Source organism: Trichechus manatus, unplaced genomic scaffold (assembly GCF_000243295.1).
Source record: "Trichechus manatus latirostris isolate Lorelei unplaced genomic scaffold, TriManLat1.0 scaffold00195, whole genome shotgun sequence".
In the NCBI taxonomy this organism is placed as follows: domain Eukaryota; kingdom Metazoa; phylum Chordata; class Mammalia; order Sirenia; family Trichechidae; genus Trichechus; species Trichechus manatus.
The window spans coordinates 2929132-2943935 of NW_004444131.1; the positions used below are offsets into that span (position 1 = coordinate 2929132).

Sequence of the window (14804 nt, forward strand, 5' to 3'; positions counted from 1 at the left end):
TTTCCAGGGAAAAGTCAGAGGGGGTTAAAACACCCCAGCTGTTTAGCAAGCACCTTGCTTCCTTTTGTGGAACTTCCTCTCAATCTTTCACCATTTGAACTGACACAATGATTGAGATCGGAAGCGCATCTCCAGTCAGGAACAGGAGCCAGACAGGAGCAAACAGAACTGGGAATGCAGAGCCATTTCTGACATTAAAGGGAATGAAAAATAAATAAATATATAAGCATATTTTCAACAAGTAAACAAGAGATCTATATCAAGTGCAGCAAGGAGAGAAGAAAGCCCTTTATCTGCCAGGCTTTCATGCCGACAAAATAATCCACAATACAGGTCTCTCAGTGACATGCGCTAATAGAAAAAAGTACCTGGTTGGAATGGAATAGGAGAATGAAAAAGAAATCTTTTTTATTCACCAGTGTATAATCTCATCTTGTCTACTGGAACAAAGAAACGTTCTCATACAATTATTTTCTCTCTAGATAATACACTTCTTACTGCTATTTGGAAATAGGCTTTCTTGAACTTTCTTAACATATTCATAGCTACATCACCATAACAAATTTTCAGGTGTAAGTAACTGCTTTCTACATTTGAGAAAAACATGAATTAATTGGGTAAATAACATATATTCCCAATCAAAGGCAAGAGTACAAATAAGACCTCAATTTCAAGTAAAATATACCACCACCAGATGCCATCATGACAACCCCCATGTCTGTCAGAGTAGAACTGTGCTGCATATGGTTTTCAATGAACTGTGCTCCGTATGGCTTTTAATGCCTGGTTTTTCAGAAGGAGATCACCAGGACTTTCTTCCAAGGCACCTCGAGGTGGACTTGAACCTTCAACCTTTTAGTTAGCAGCTGATAAAAAAGTGAAAAGGGAAGTGATTGTGTAGTAGAGAAATTTGGGGTGTAAAAGGGAATCTGTAAAGCTGCTCATCACTAAGATGACAGAGCATTTTGACTGATTCAGAGAGCTTTGTATACAATGGGCCCTGCTCCAAATTGTTTGGGTATAATTTGAAAGAAGACTTCTCAAAAGAGCCTGTAACTTAACCTACCCCAAAGCACCATACTTTGAGAGTATGGAGATTCCCCTCCCCTCCTGCAGGTGGCGCTGTGAACACTCACAGACAAGCCTTTCCAGATGAATAGCAGAGCACACATTCTGGGATCACCAGCTAACAAGTGACCAAAGTCTGTATCAGATTATATGGGGCAGAAAATCTCTAAAAAATGGTACTCCTACCCCCAATGGACTGCCAGTCACGACCATTAAGTGCAAAAATATACTACATATGTGTGAGGATTTAAAAAAATTAAATGCTTCACATACAAGCAATTAAATAATATAAAAAGCAAATATTTATTCTGCCTACAAATAACTTAGAAATAATGATGCCAAATAGGAACTGCAAAGATCATTTGGCTCCAAGTCAAATCTTTGAAAATGCCACAAAGAAACACACAAAGGGAATATTAAGGTATTATAAGCGTTGAACATTTTTGGTAAAGCTCTGCTTGCCTTGAATCTGAAGACCTGAGCTTAAGCACAGACTATATTATTATTTCACTCCATTGGGCCTGTTTCCCAAATGTAAAAAAAAGCAAGGTGGACATACAAGTTTCCTTTTTGTTGTTAGTTGCCGTTGAGTCGATCCTGACTCGTGACATCCCTGTGTACTCATTGTTACAGAGTAGAACTGCTCCACAGGGATTTCTTGGCTGTAATCATAACAGAAGCAGATCACCAAGCCTTTTCTTCCACAGTACCGCTGGATATATTCAAACTAACAACCCTTAAGTTAGCAGTCCAGTGCAAACCTTTTGTACCACCTAGGGACTCTGGAAGTTTCCTAAGGGACTGTAAATGCTCCTTCCCACTTATACATTCTATGAAGTTACAAATTTTTTTCCAAGTGTTTCTTATACAGTATTATATGCTGATGCACCCAGTGATGAGAAGGCATGTACATGTCTGAATTTTCACGTGCTCAATGGGAAGAAAGAAGGATTCTTGGGTAAAGCGAGCATACAGACGACACAGTACATTGAAAAGACTACAACATTACTTCAGAGTGTTCCACTGTAAAGACTACAGATGAAATGTTTCAGTCCAATGAAGCAAGTGATTGCTTACATTATTAGTGTGTTTTAAAACCTAATATTACTTAATGTTTTGATATGGGGAAAATACACTTTGTTAATTATTTACGGAGGATACAAGTGAAATGGTAGCCTTAAAAATAATTTTACAACCAAATTTACTGTATGTCGATATAGCTGGCTATTTAATTGGAAATCTGAAGAATAAAAAACATATCTTTGTGACTGATACCAAGTATCAGTGAAAAAGAAGATTTTATTTATGGTATTTAAATGTAGGCCTCTGGAACAAACAACCTGGTTCTTAGACAGTGCACCCGCTGCTGAGCAGCTGTCGCCTGATGGCCTGTCTTATCTGCCAAATTGCTCATTAGGTTTGGCAATTTTCACCTGCGCCTCCAGTTTATATTTCAGCAGGGAATAAACATCAGTCTGCTTTAACCATCTTCTATAGTGAGCTTCCACCAGCCCTTGGTAGCACAGTACCCCCCACATCCGCCACCCTCCACACACACGCACTTTGTGTACACACCATTATTTTTAAATGTCAGCTCAGCTTCCAGCCTTGGAAGCTAGCTCACATTAAGTCAAGTAAACGCATAAGAGAGAGAAAATGCAAAATTAGCATTAACTACAGCAAGCTTTGTATTACAATACTACGTGGGCTGACCGATAATTCACTTAGTTCTTTAACTCAAAAAAAGAACAAACAATATAAATTTAATAATTTAAAAAAATGCTCATTTTTAGGGATTATTTCTGAGTGGGGCACAGGTGACAGAGAGCAGAGAAGAGGCACTGGCCCATCTAACCTTTACTACCGGTCTGAAAGGAGAGTACTCCAGTTTATAAATAAACAATGGAGGTAACATGGCAACCAGAACAAAGAGGTACCTGAGAGTACTACAGCAGCATTCTGCTCCTGCCAGATTTCTCTGATCCCTGCCATTGAGCATTCTGACGTTCAGAGGTGAATTGATACACAAAAAATACAAAAAAGAAATAACACTGTGGGCAAAAAGCACCAAAGATGTAAAACAAAATGTCTGCAACCCCATAAAACAACTTCTGATGGAATACTGTTTTTCATTTTGCAGAAGTAAAATATTCACTACCAACCCTGCAATTAGCTAGAAAATTACAATAATTATAGCAATTTTGTATCCCATCTCCAATCCAATTAATAGATATATGACCTTGTCAACATGTAATAATCAGATCGCATCTACAACAAAACTGGATGGGTTTTCTATGCTGAATAGGGCTCGCACAGTAAGAAGGTAATTATTTGAAATACTGGGAATACCCATTTGTATGCCATGCTCCACTTCACAAGTTAAAAGGAAATACAATGGGAATATTATTTTGATTTTCAATATATACTTAAATCAAATCTGGAAAATACTATGTCTCTAATATCAGTTAGTATTAACAGGATAGATCTCCAAACCAGGGATCTTGGATCTCCTGGAAAGACACAACTGTATACTCTTGAGTAAGAAAAAAAGTAAGAGAGAAAGAAGGTTGAGAGGAGGGAGCTAACTTTATACCACATTCTTTCTATAACAATTATTGATTGTTTTTTAAGTTCTGAAAGTTAGGAGATTCAGCACAAATCTTATGAATTAATTAAACAGCATCATTTCAGAAAAAAATTCCCAGTAATGGATACAAATTAGCTTCAAAATAATATACCTTACAAGAGATTAAAATGTGGAAAGATTTAAAATACAATAAAAATGGTATGTAATAAATCAAAACTTTGTTTCCCCAAATCAGCATAACAATACCATTTCCAGAAATTTCACCATCATTAGGGTATATACCATTTCCAAAGAAACTGGATTTTTCAGTCTGGATCTTCCAGAGAAGATACTCTAAAAAATCAGAATTCTGAAATTAAAAGGAATCCTGCCACCCATTTAAGGCCAGGGTATCCCCAACTGTCTGATCTCTACATAAGGCCTTTGAGAATTTAAAAAAAAAAAAAAAAAAATCAATAAATAATACAAAGTGAAGAGAATCACTAGACTTGGACTCAATGATTTGCACATGACCTGTGTGTCCTTGTATGAAAGTACCCCACCCCATCTAAGAGGTGCAGTTATGTCTATTCAAGGATACGTGCCCTGGTTAATTGGGTTCCCTAACTTTTCAACACTTTCTAAACATCCAGAGAATGTAGGTCTGTGCTCAACAAACATTAGCTGTAGCACCATTCTACCACCTTCTGTTAATCCTAGTACTCATCATGTGTCAGGCACTATGGTAGGACTTTAAACATTATCTCATTTTCAGTTGACAAGAACCCTGAACTAGGTAGGCATATGTTAAAGAATTGAGGCTGAGTGAGATCACTTGTCTTGCCCAAGTGTCAAGATGATCTGCCATGTGGATCCAACCTGACTCTTTCTTAGCCATGAATGTCTCTGCATAGAAAACTCTAAATTGGGATATGCATACTCCATTAAAAAAAAAAAAAAAGCTTCACTATGGATAATTTTTAAATACATACAAAAATAGACTAGATAGTATACTAAATCCCCATGGAATCATCACTCAGCTACTCATTCTCTACCTCCCCAGCTTATATTATTTTGAAATAAATTCCAGATATATTATTTCAACCATAAATATTTCAATATGCATTACTAAAAGATACTCTCCAAAAAGTAATCATTGCAATAATATTCACACCTCAAAAAAGTAACAATTCCTTAATATCAAATATTCAATCAGTGTTCAATCCACCAATGAGCACATAAATGACATCTTTTTTTGTTTTAGTCAGGACTGAAGTAAGATCCCCACATTATGATTACTTGTTATGTCTCTTAAATCTCTATTAATCTCTAAGTTCCCTCTGCATCTCTTTTCCTTGCAAATGATTTATTGCAGAATCTGGGTCATTTGTCTTGTACAGTTTCCCGCAGTCTTGACTTGGCTGATTGCATCCCCATGGCGTTAACATGCTTCTCGGTGCTCTGTACTTCCTATAAACTGGCAGTAGGATCGATACTTGATCAGATTCAGGATGAATTTTTTTTTTTTGTGGGGGGGGGGTCATGACTACTTCATAAGAAGCATTGTGTTCTTCCATTAGGAAGCACACAATACACAGTTGTCTCTCCTTGGTTTATTTTTTAATTTTTTTTTATGGTAGCAGTGGTTAATGATCAATACCTAGATCCATTATTCACCAGGAGATACAAAATAGTGATATTCTATCCTTATGTCTCCAATTATTAGCTGGAATACTTCTATAAAAAGAAACTCTCCCTCATCTAGTTGGTTAGGCAGTAGTATCATTCGCATAGGATATGCAGACTAGATGCCTGGTTGGTTCACTAGCATCCTTTGTTGCTGTGTGCCCTGGAGACAATTCCAACTCATGGCAACCTAATGTAACAGAGTAGAACTGCCCCATAGGATTTCCTAGGCTGTTATCTTTATGGCAGCAAATTGCCAGATTTTTTCTCCCACAAAGTTGCTGGTGGTTTCAAACCACCGACCTTTCACTTAGCAGCCAAGCACTTAACCACTGTGCAACCAGGTCTCCTTTACCAGTGACTAATTATACTGGCTGGCTGGCTTGTTTATTTCTTTGTTTATTGTCATTATGAACTCATGAACTTATTGCTGTTAATATCCCTACTGATGGTCAAATCGTTCCATAGATGGCCAGTGAGAAGGAAACCTTGGTGGTGTAGTGTTTAAGAGCTATGGTTGCTAACCAAAAAGAAAGCGGTTCAAATCCACCAGGTGCTCCTTGGAAACCCTATGGGGCAGTTCTACTCCGTCCTATAGGGTTGCTATGAGCTGAAATCGACTTGACGGCAACAGGTTTGGTTTTTTTTTTTTTTGGCCAGTGGGAGCTACAAGTTGGCTCCTGGGTACTTTAACCCAACCCTAGTAATTTTTTTACTCTCCTCATTTTGTGGTATGTCAGAATAATCCAGGGTCATTGCATACATTTCCTGCCCCACAGCTGAATTCAGTCATTTATTTCTCCAAAGAGCTCTGACCCCTTTTAACCAGAAAGCTATCTCCAGACCACAGCGTGGTACTAGGAATGTTCATTACTACTGAGTTGTTCATTGATTCTAGGACTTATCAGTGAACCCATCCAGGATTTTTCCTTCTTTGTTTCTTTTTTTTTTTTAATGGATAATGGATTATATCTTAATGGATTAATTATGACATGTCCTATTCAAACTGAGAATTAGGAATATTTACTTACTTTCCTCTAATATACATCTGCATCCCTTTACTTCCACACTTCAATGACACCAGGAATGACAGAATAAGAATATCGTAATTCCTCACTTGCCTCATCCCACATTGGAAACCCTGGTGGCATAGTGGTTAAGAGCTACATCTGCTAATCAAAAGGTCAGCAGTTCGAATCCACCAAACACTCCCTGGAAACCCTATGGGGCAACTCTACTCTGTCCTATAGGGTCGTTATGAGTCGGAATAGACTCAATGGCAACAGGTTTGGTTTTTGTTTCTGTTTTTCCCATCCCACATTATGCACCCATCACTCTAGGATTCACAATACCAATATCACCAACAACTAACAGTTTTAGGGTTCTTGTACATTTAGCAGCTCTTTTTTCCCTTGGGCTATATCTCCCTTCAGTTGTAAAGTAAAATGACTGTGTTAAAGTCACTTGAGATAGTTACTCTTGGTAAGTTCGTGCCACCAACTGGATATGTAATTTTTAAACTTTGATTTTGTTGTATAATTATTCAGAATATAATACGGTCCCAGCATTAAATCTACAAAACAAGGTATTGTAAGTCTAACTTCTATTCCATTTCCTCCATGCTATTTTTCCTTTCACCACAGGTACCTATTTTTGATGATTATCCAATTTTATTTTATTTTTTTAAACATAAGCAGCATTTATACAAATAGTTTTTCACTATGTGGTCTATTTTATTTACTTACTTTCTCATGTTTTTAAATCACACTTCTTGGTAGTAGGAAAGTTTATATTTTTGTTCTAATGATTATTTATACTATTATTTTTGGGTAATGCTACCTTTAGTCCTCTCAATTTTTATTGCTATTGGTTACCTACTATGAGCAATGCTGTTATTAGCGAGGAATCACTTCTTTGCCCTTTGTCTGAAAGGTAAGATTGAGGGTATTGTTGAATGTACTGGACAGGGTTCCCTTTATGAGAACTCACAAAAATTTCTCTCAAGTTTTGGTTTCAGCTTCTCTTAGGTGTATGCTGTTTTGACCCTAAAAGTCTCTCAAGCTTGGCACTACTGACTTTTTGGGCTGGATAACTTTTTGTTGTGGGGACTGTCCTCTGAACTGCAGGATGCTTAGCAGCAATCTCTAGGCTCTACACACTAGATGCAAGTAGCAACCCCCATTCAGGCCAGGTGGGGCAACCAAAAATGTTTCCAGACACTGGCAAATGTCCCTTGGGGGAAAAATAATCTCCCCCATGGATGAAGAACACCAAAGACACAAGGAAAATAGTAGCCCAAGAGACAGAAAGGGCCACATAAACCAGAGACTTCATCAGCCTGAGAGCAGAAGAACCAGATCGTGCCTGGCTACGACCAATGACCGCCCTGACAGGGAACACAACAGAAAGTCCCGGATGGAGCAGGTGAAAGGTGGGGTGCAGAATTCAAATTCTACTAAGAAGACCAGACTTAAATGGTCTGGCTGAGACTGGAGGTACCCCAGAAAGCATGGCCCCTGGATTCTCTATCAGTCCAGAACTAAAACAATTTTCGAGGTCAACTCTTCAGACAGGGGTTAGACTGGACGGTGGGACATAAAAGTGATACTCGTGAGGAGCGTGCCTCCTAGCTCAAGTAGATACAAGAGACTAAACGGGCAGCTTCTGTCCAGAGGTGAAATGAGAAGGCAGAGAGGGTTAGGAGTGGGTTGAACGGACTTGAGGAATTGGGGTGGAAAGGAGGAGTGTGCTGTCACAGTATGGGGAGAGCAATTAGAGTCACGTAACAATGATGTATAAATTTTTGTATGGGGGAAAAAAAAAAAAATCCTCCCCCCACCCCCCTGCAGTTGAGAACCACTGATTTAATGAATTAAAAATTCTCTCTCTGTATGTGCTATAAGAAAGCTCAGGACCAAATTAGTGGTAACTTCTTAGAAAGCATAAGACGACCTCAAGATATGAATTCTATGTAAAGTGCTCTGCTGCTAATGAAAATGTTGACGGTTCGAACCCACCCAACAGCTCTGCAGGAGAAAGAGCTGGTGATCTGCTTCTGTAAAGATTACAGCCAAGAAAACCCTATCAGCAGTTCCACTCTAACACACGGTCGCTATGCGTTAAAATCTACTCAATAGCACCCAACAGCAACAACAACAGCTTTATCCTAATATCTAAACTTAATAGCCACTTTTTTATTGAAAATAAATTGTACTGTATGTCCTTTTCTAAGCTTTCATCAATTCTTTATAGAACAAAGGGTGTGAATGATGCATTCACAGGAAAACGTGAATGTGTGAGGAGTTTATTTACCAGTAAAGCCTTTATCAACCATGCCATAACTATAGATGATTATTCCTTTGAGCAAATCTCCACATATATAGTTAGTTTCTTTATTTTCACATCTCTAGATAAGTAAGAAGGAGCCCTGGTGGTGCAACAGTTAAGCGTTCGGCTGCTCCCTGAAAAGTTGGTAGTTCGAACCCACCAGTTGTCCCATGGGCAATCTGCTTCTATAAAGATTTACAGCCTAGGAAACCCTATGGGGCACTTCTACTCTGTCATGTAGGGTCACTGTGAGTTGGAATCAACTCGATGACATACATCAATAATAGATAAGGAAGACCACTGACCATAAACGCCTTGATGGGAAGAACTGTGGCTTATTACCTTAACTCTAGATTCCTATCACCTCGCAAAATGCCTGGCCAGCACAGATAGCAGCTCTTATTTTATGTTTAAATGAGGGGTATTTAGACAATATAAAAAAATCATCTTAAAAAATAGATGATTTATATGTAATAAGTAACTTCTACATAATCACTGCACCCAGTATATAGTAGATGCTCAACATGTAATTACCCAGTAATTGTCAAGGCCATAAGCAAGTTCAACATGTAAAAATCAAAGCAGAGAAGTCATAAGACAAAAATTGATAGCAAGCATGCCATTCAGATTTTTCTTAATTTAACAACATGCTTTAATTTTCCTCCAACTATTTTTAAGGTACAGCCAAATTAAAGGTACACCCTGCTTTATAAAACACAAGAATAAAAAACTACAACATAAAACACAAAAATGAAAAACTACAGCAATAACAACAAAACATTTTGGATTTAAGTATATACATTAGGATCTAATTACTCATATAGACATTGATTTCCAAACTTCAGGCACCGGAAAACTTACTATTATTTAATTAAAGTGTGCTCTAAGTCAAATTTAAACAACCCACTTCTGAAATATAGGCTCATTCCAAACAGATATCCACTGAATCATGGGTTTGATGGGCTCATATGTAATAAAAGAAAATAGTTATCTGTGTACCACCTGCATATTATCTTGAATACCATGAATAACACGTGCCCCCCCCTTTCTGAAAACCCTGCTTGACATAAATCTAACATAAGATTTCTTTAAATAGCATATCCATGTATTAATCAAATATTATTTCTAAACAATTTATTTGTACATGTACACAAACAAACCTAAATCTCCTGCATATTAAAAGAAATGTTCAACTAAATCACATTATACTGGCGGTTCCACTCTAAGTGTCCCTGGAAATCTTTGTACTTATACTGGGCTGCACTTATGATTGCTTTTTGCCCACATGATAGAAAACAATTCTAGTGAGTGATTAATAATTGGTTTGCACCCATACATGATCCTCGAGGGCATCATCTATATATCCTATTGTAAAATGCATCTTCTAAATTCTCTACACCACTCTGTGGCATACTGTTCCTGTGATTTCTAATCATCACGTTTGCTAACTGTTAAATCCAACATTCTTTCCTTGTTTTCTGTATATATGCCATCAACAGACAGTGGAATCAGAAGTTGTTTCTAAACATCTATAGGCAAATTGCCAAAATGCAGGTTCCTACCAATGCAAAATATGGGAATAAAGATGCATTTAAGAATAATAAACTATGTATTCTAAATATTATTATCTATGTCTATATTAAGGAGCCCTGGTGGCACAATGGTTACACTCAGCTGCTAACCAAAGGTCGGTGCTTTGAACCCACCAGCTGCTCCACAGGAGAAAGGACCTGGAAATCTGCTCTCATAAAGATTACAGCCTAAGAAACCCTATGGGGCAGTTCTACTCTGTCCTACGGGGTCGCCAAGAGTCAGAATCAACTTGAGGGCACACAACAACAAGAAGTCTATATTACATATTATTGTCCATCTATATATGAAGTTTTCCACTGAAAACTATCAGTAAAACAACACAAGATCAAACTTTCCACTTGAACAACTGTAATGTTTCCAAACAGATATGCCTAAAAGATAAATGATCTTTAAACTTACACATTTCTTGATATGAACCTTCTTAACAATTGTTCAGTTATAAGATTATAATGACTAAATATTATTTTTAGCAAAACTTCCACACTGTTTTGTGTAAATCTTCTGGGAATGGCTGGAAGAATAATTCAGAAGTGATTCTTCAAGTAAGTGTCCCAGAACCTGGGTATGCTGGGTCCTAGGGTTCCAAATACTGATGCACTATGTCCCAAGACTAGTCTTGCCTAGAGGTAACATTCTGATGGCAGCTCTTCCAGATCCCTGAAGATAAATTTGGCTATGAAGTCTCTTCTTTCACTGCGCTTTAGATAAAGTTCAAGTAATAGAAGTATTGATCTTAACTGAGTTGATTGTCAATCAATGATGCTATGCTTTTTTGTAATATGAAGTTCCTTAATTATTCCTATTTGTTCTAGCATTAAGGCAAAATATATGGAAAGAAAATTCCAAGTAATTTAACTTTAATATCCTTATTTGCTTTTGGAAGCAATTAAAAGCCTACCAGTTCAAACTAAAGTAAGCCCCATCTATTAAAAAGTAAAGAATAATGCTCGCTTCCCTTGCAAAAGACATTTGCCCAGGTTCTGGACTTAATCAGTGTTTGATAAAAATAGATAATGAATTCCATTCACAATAGCAAGGAAAGATAACAAAAGTTGACAACCCTGTAAATTAAGATGAAATGCACAGAAAAGAACGCGCTTTCACTTACTTGCACGAAGGACGGAAGGTGTGACCTCAATTTCACTTGTTGCTTGATAAGGCTGAAAGGCTGAAACATTGTTGGTGCCAAGCTCACTGCCAAATACTTCTGGACTCTGGGTGCCAGTGGAGCTGGCACTGGTGCCATCACCTCCATGATGTGGATCTTGCTCATCAAACACAGCTACCAGCTGCAAATGAAAAGTAAAAAGACATTTATAAATAAAGGCATTTAAATTACTACCAAAAACTTGTACTACATTTTTTGCAAATATACAGGGGAAAAATATTAATATTTATGCACCCAGAAATAATAAGTTTTAGGAATCAAAACTTCAAAGAAATAGTCTTTCCTTGAATTTTGATGCTTTACTTTTACATTTCTAAGTTGTACATTTCATATCTAATATTCTAAAGGTGAAAAATAATAACACTTTTCTATCACAAAGTAGAAAGGGAGGGAGTGGACTTATGTCTTTTTTAAAAATATAGAATATATTGTTAAGTGGAAAAAGAAAAATGCAAACGTATGCATAGTAAGCTATCTTTGATATAGGGGAAATGGAATATTAAAAACTATATAGTATCTACTTGTTTGTGCATAAGAAATATGTTGTGTGCGCAGTCGAGTTGATTTCGACTCATAGCGACCCTATAGGAGAGAGTAGAACTACCCCATAGGGTTTCCAAGGAGCAGCTGGTGAATCTGAACTGTCAAGCTTTTGGTTAACAGCCTGAGCTCTTAACCACTTCACCACCAGGGCTCTATAAGAAATATAAAAAACCGAAACAAAACCAAATTCATTGCTGTCGATTCCATTCTGACTCATAGTGACCCTATAGGGTAGAGTAGAACTGCCCCATAGGTTTCCAAGGAGCACCTGGTGGATTTGAACTGCTGACCTTCTGGTTAGCAGCTGAACTCTTAACCACCACACCACGGGGGTATAGGAAGAATAAAAAAGAAAGTAATGAGATTTGTTTTCTGTAGGAAGTGGAAATAGAGTTGAAAGAGGAAATGGGAAAGAGACAGTAAGGATGATAGGAAGTGATAAATTTTATGGGTATGTTTTGTATACTCTCACTCTCAGAACCATTATCAATGATGCAAATACTCAAAAAGTAAATAAACTGTATTTTCACTGTTTAATATAAGGATAAAGACCAAAACAACTGTCATACAAACATTGTACTCTAGTTAGTAAATCTTTCTCTTAAGTGTATGGTTTAGTAATTCTCATGCTACTTCATAAATATACCAGGACTGGATGAACAAAATAGTCTGAATAATGAGAGCCAAGTTTCTCACTATCAGAAATAGAAGTTACAAATAAGGAAAAGCTAGAATAAACTCTATAGTGTTAGATTGGAATCAGAGGCATCATATGAACTTACGGCTTTTATAAGTACTTAGGAAAGGAGGGAAACAGAGAAGCGAAGGGGGGGGAGAAAGAAGGGGAGAGAGAGAGAGACTAATTAATACATGTGTGAGTATTCAAGTATATACTTCTGAGCTCTGTCCGCTAGGCTCTAGAAGCGATGAAAGACACCAGTAACAATGAGCACACCTAGTGCCCAGATCTTGGTTTCTAATACCATTATCCATTAGATAAACCAGGGGTCCTTGGAAAAGCAGTGATTGTGGGGCTGGGGGTAGGGAAAATACACGATAATCCTGGAACACCTTGTGCTGTCAGTACAGAAAATAGTAAGAAAGTATTCAAAGGTAGTGGAGGAATATCAAAAGGAAACAGGAGACAACTTTAAGGAGCTCTGAATGGCCAAAGCTAGGACAATTTGTAAACAAAATAAATGATGTTAATATTGGATTATATCCCAAATTATAAACCACATACATCCTTGAATCCATAATAAATATAAATAAATCATAATAAATATAAATAAATTACTGAAGAAATAAATGGTGGGAAAAGGATAGTGCTTCCTTACTGTATGTAGCATCCCAGTTAGTAGGTATAGCAGAATTTATGGAAATAGAAAATCACCACTGGGCAATCACCACAGTAATAACTATTACAGGCAAGATCTACCAATGGATGTTAAAGTAGTGGGTAAAAATATGATTTTTTTTAAAAAAAAGTATATATCTCAAAGTATTTTCTACTAAAATTTTTTTTAATTAAAAGGGAAAAAATAGTACCTTTGTAGTGGAGAAACCTGGCCGACACCACTTTAACCAAGGTTGGCATCACCAGTGACAAGGCCGATCAACACCATGTACCCTCTGATACAATGCACAGAGAAGTAGATAACATTACTTCTGTGGCATTCTTGCCAAAAATGCACAGGTTCAATCTAATCATGAGAAAACAACAGGCAAACCCATACTAAGAGACCTTCTACACAATAACTGGCTAACGTTCTTTAATAGTGTCAAGGTCATGAAAGTCAAAGAAAGACTGAGGAAACTGTTGAGATTGGAGAAGACTAAGAAAAATGACAGCATGAAGATGAAATGCAATGTGAGATCCTTGACTGGATCCTGGACCAGAAAAAGGCATTAGCGGGTAACTGGGCAAAATTCAAATAAAGTCCACAGGTTAGCTAATAGCATAGTGGTGCTGGATATATGGGAGTTTCTGTGCTATTCATGTAACTTTTCTGAAATAAATTATTTAAAAATAAAATATTAAAACATTTTTGTGAAATACGATAAAAATAAACTCATTCCATTGCTTCTTGTAACTAATGCAGTGGCAGCACGTCCTAAAAATCCCAAATAATAATTAAGTTATAAGGAACAACAACTATCCCCTTGGTCATAAGGTTAGCTGGCAGCTAACCTTAGCCTTACAAGGAAAGAAGAAGCTTGGCTAAACCCAAAACAAACCGCCTCTTCTCCTTCCAAACCAATTTTTTTTTAAATGCCAATACCCTTATCAATCCACTCTGCAACACCTAACAACAACATACCATGGTTGCTTTCATGTAGCAAGGGTAGAGTCCATATGGTCTGTAAAGCCAAAAATATTTATTATCTAGCCCTTTTCAGAAAAAGTTTGCCCACCCCTATTCTAGTGGAATGTCTGTTCATAGACAGTTTTGTCATTTTGAACAAACATGATTTCCATGAATATTTACATATCGTCAATCAGCTCATAAGACAAAAAGAAAACCATCATAAGGTTATAGAGACATGTAGACGAGCAGAAAGTTCAGAAGCCTGCTGCAACATAATATATAATTAGCTGATTAAATAATCTCGAGGGAGGTAGAGTGGTAGAAGAAACCAAAGTAGGATAAATAGTTGGACCACTTAACCTTGTAATAAGCCAACATAAGCACGGAAAGAAATCCATAAGTTACAAAAAATTCAGTAATAAAATTATCCTGTTTATCTGACATTAACTGACAAGGACCTCCCTGTATTAGTAGTACAGACATTCCACTAGAAGAGGGGTGGGCAAACTTTTTCTGAAAAGGGCTAGATAATAAATATTTTTGG

The 14804-nt window shown here is 37.1% G+C and overlaps 1 protein-coding gene across 8 annotated transcripts in view; it reads right to left on the reverse strand.

Annotated features, from left to right (window-relative positions):
* PARD3 (par-3 family cell polarity regulator) overlaps positions 1 to 14804 on the reverse strand; it is a 651375-nt gene that overhangs the window by 459897 nt on the left and 176674 nt on the right. For all 8 annotated transcript variants that reach the window (XM_023741946.1, XM_023741944.1, XM_023741942.1 and 5 more), the window contains exon 2: positions 11349 to 11529. In XM_023741946.1, the coding sequence (XP_023597714.1) occupies positions 11349 to 11529 (181 nt within the window). The remainder of the gene's footprint in view (positions 1 to 11348; positions 11530 to 14804) is intronic.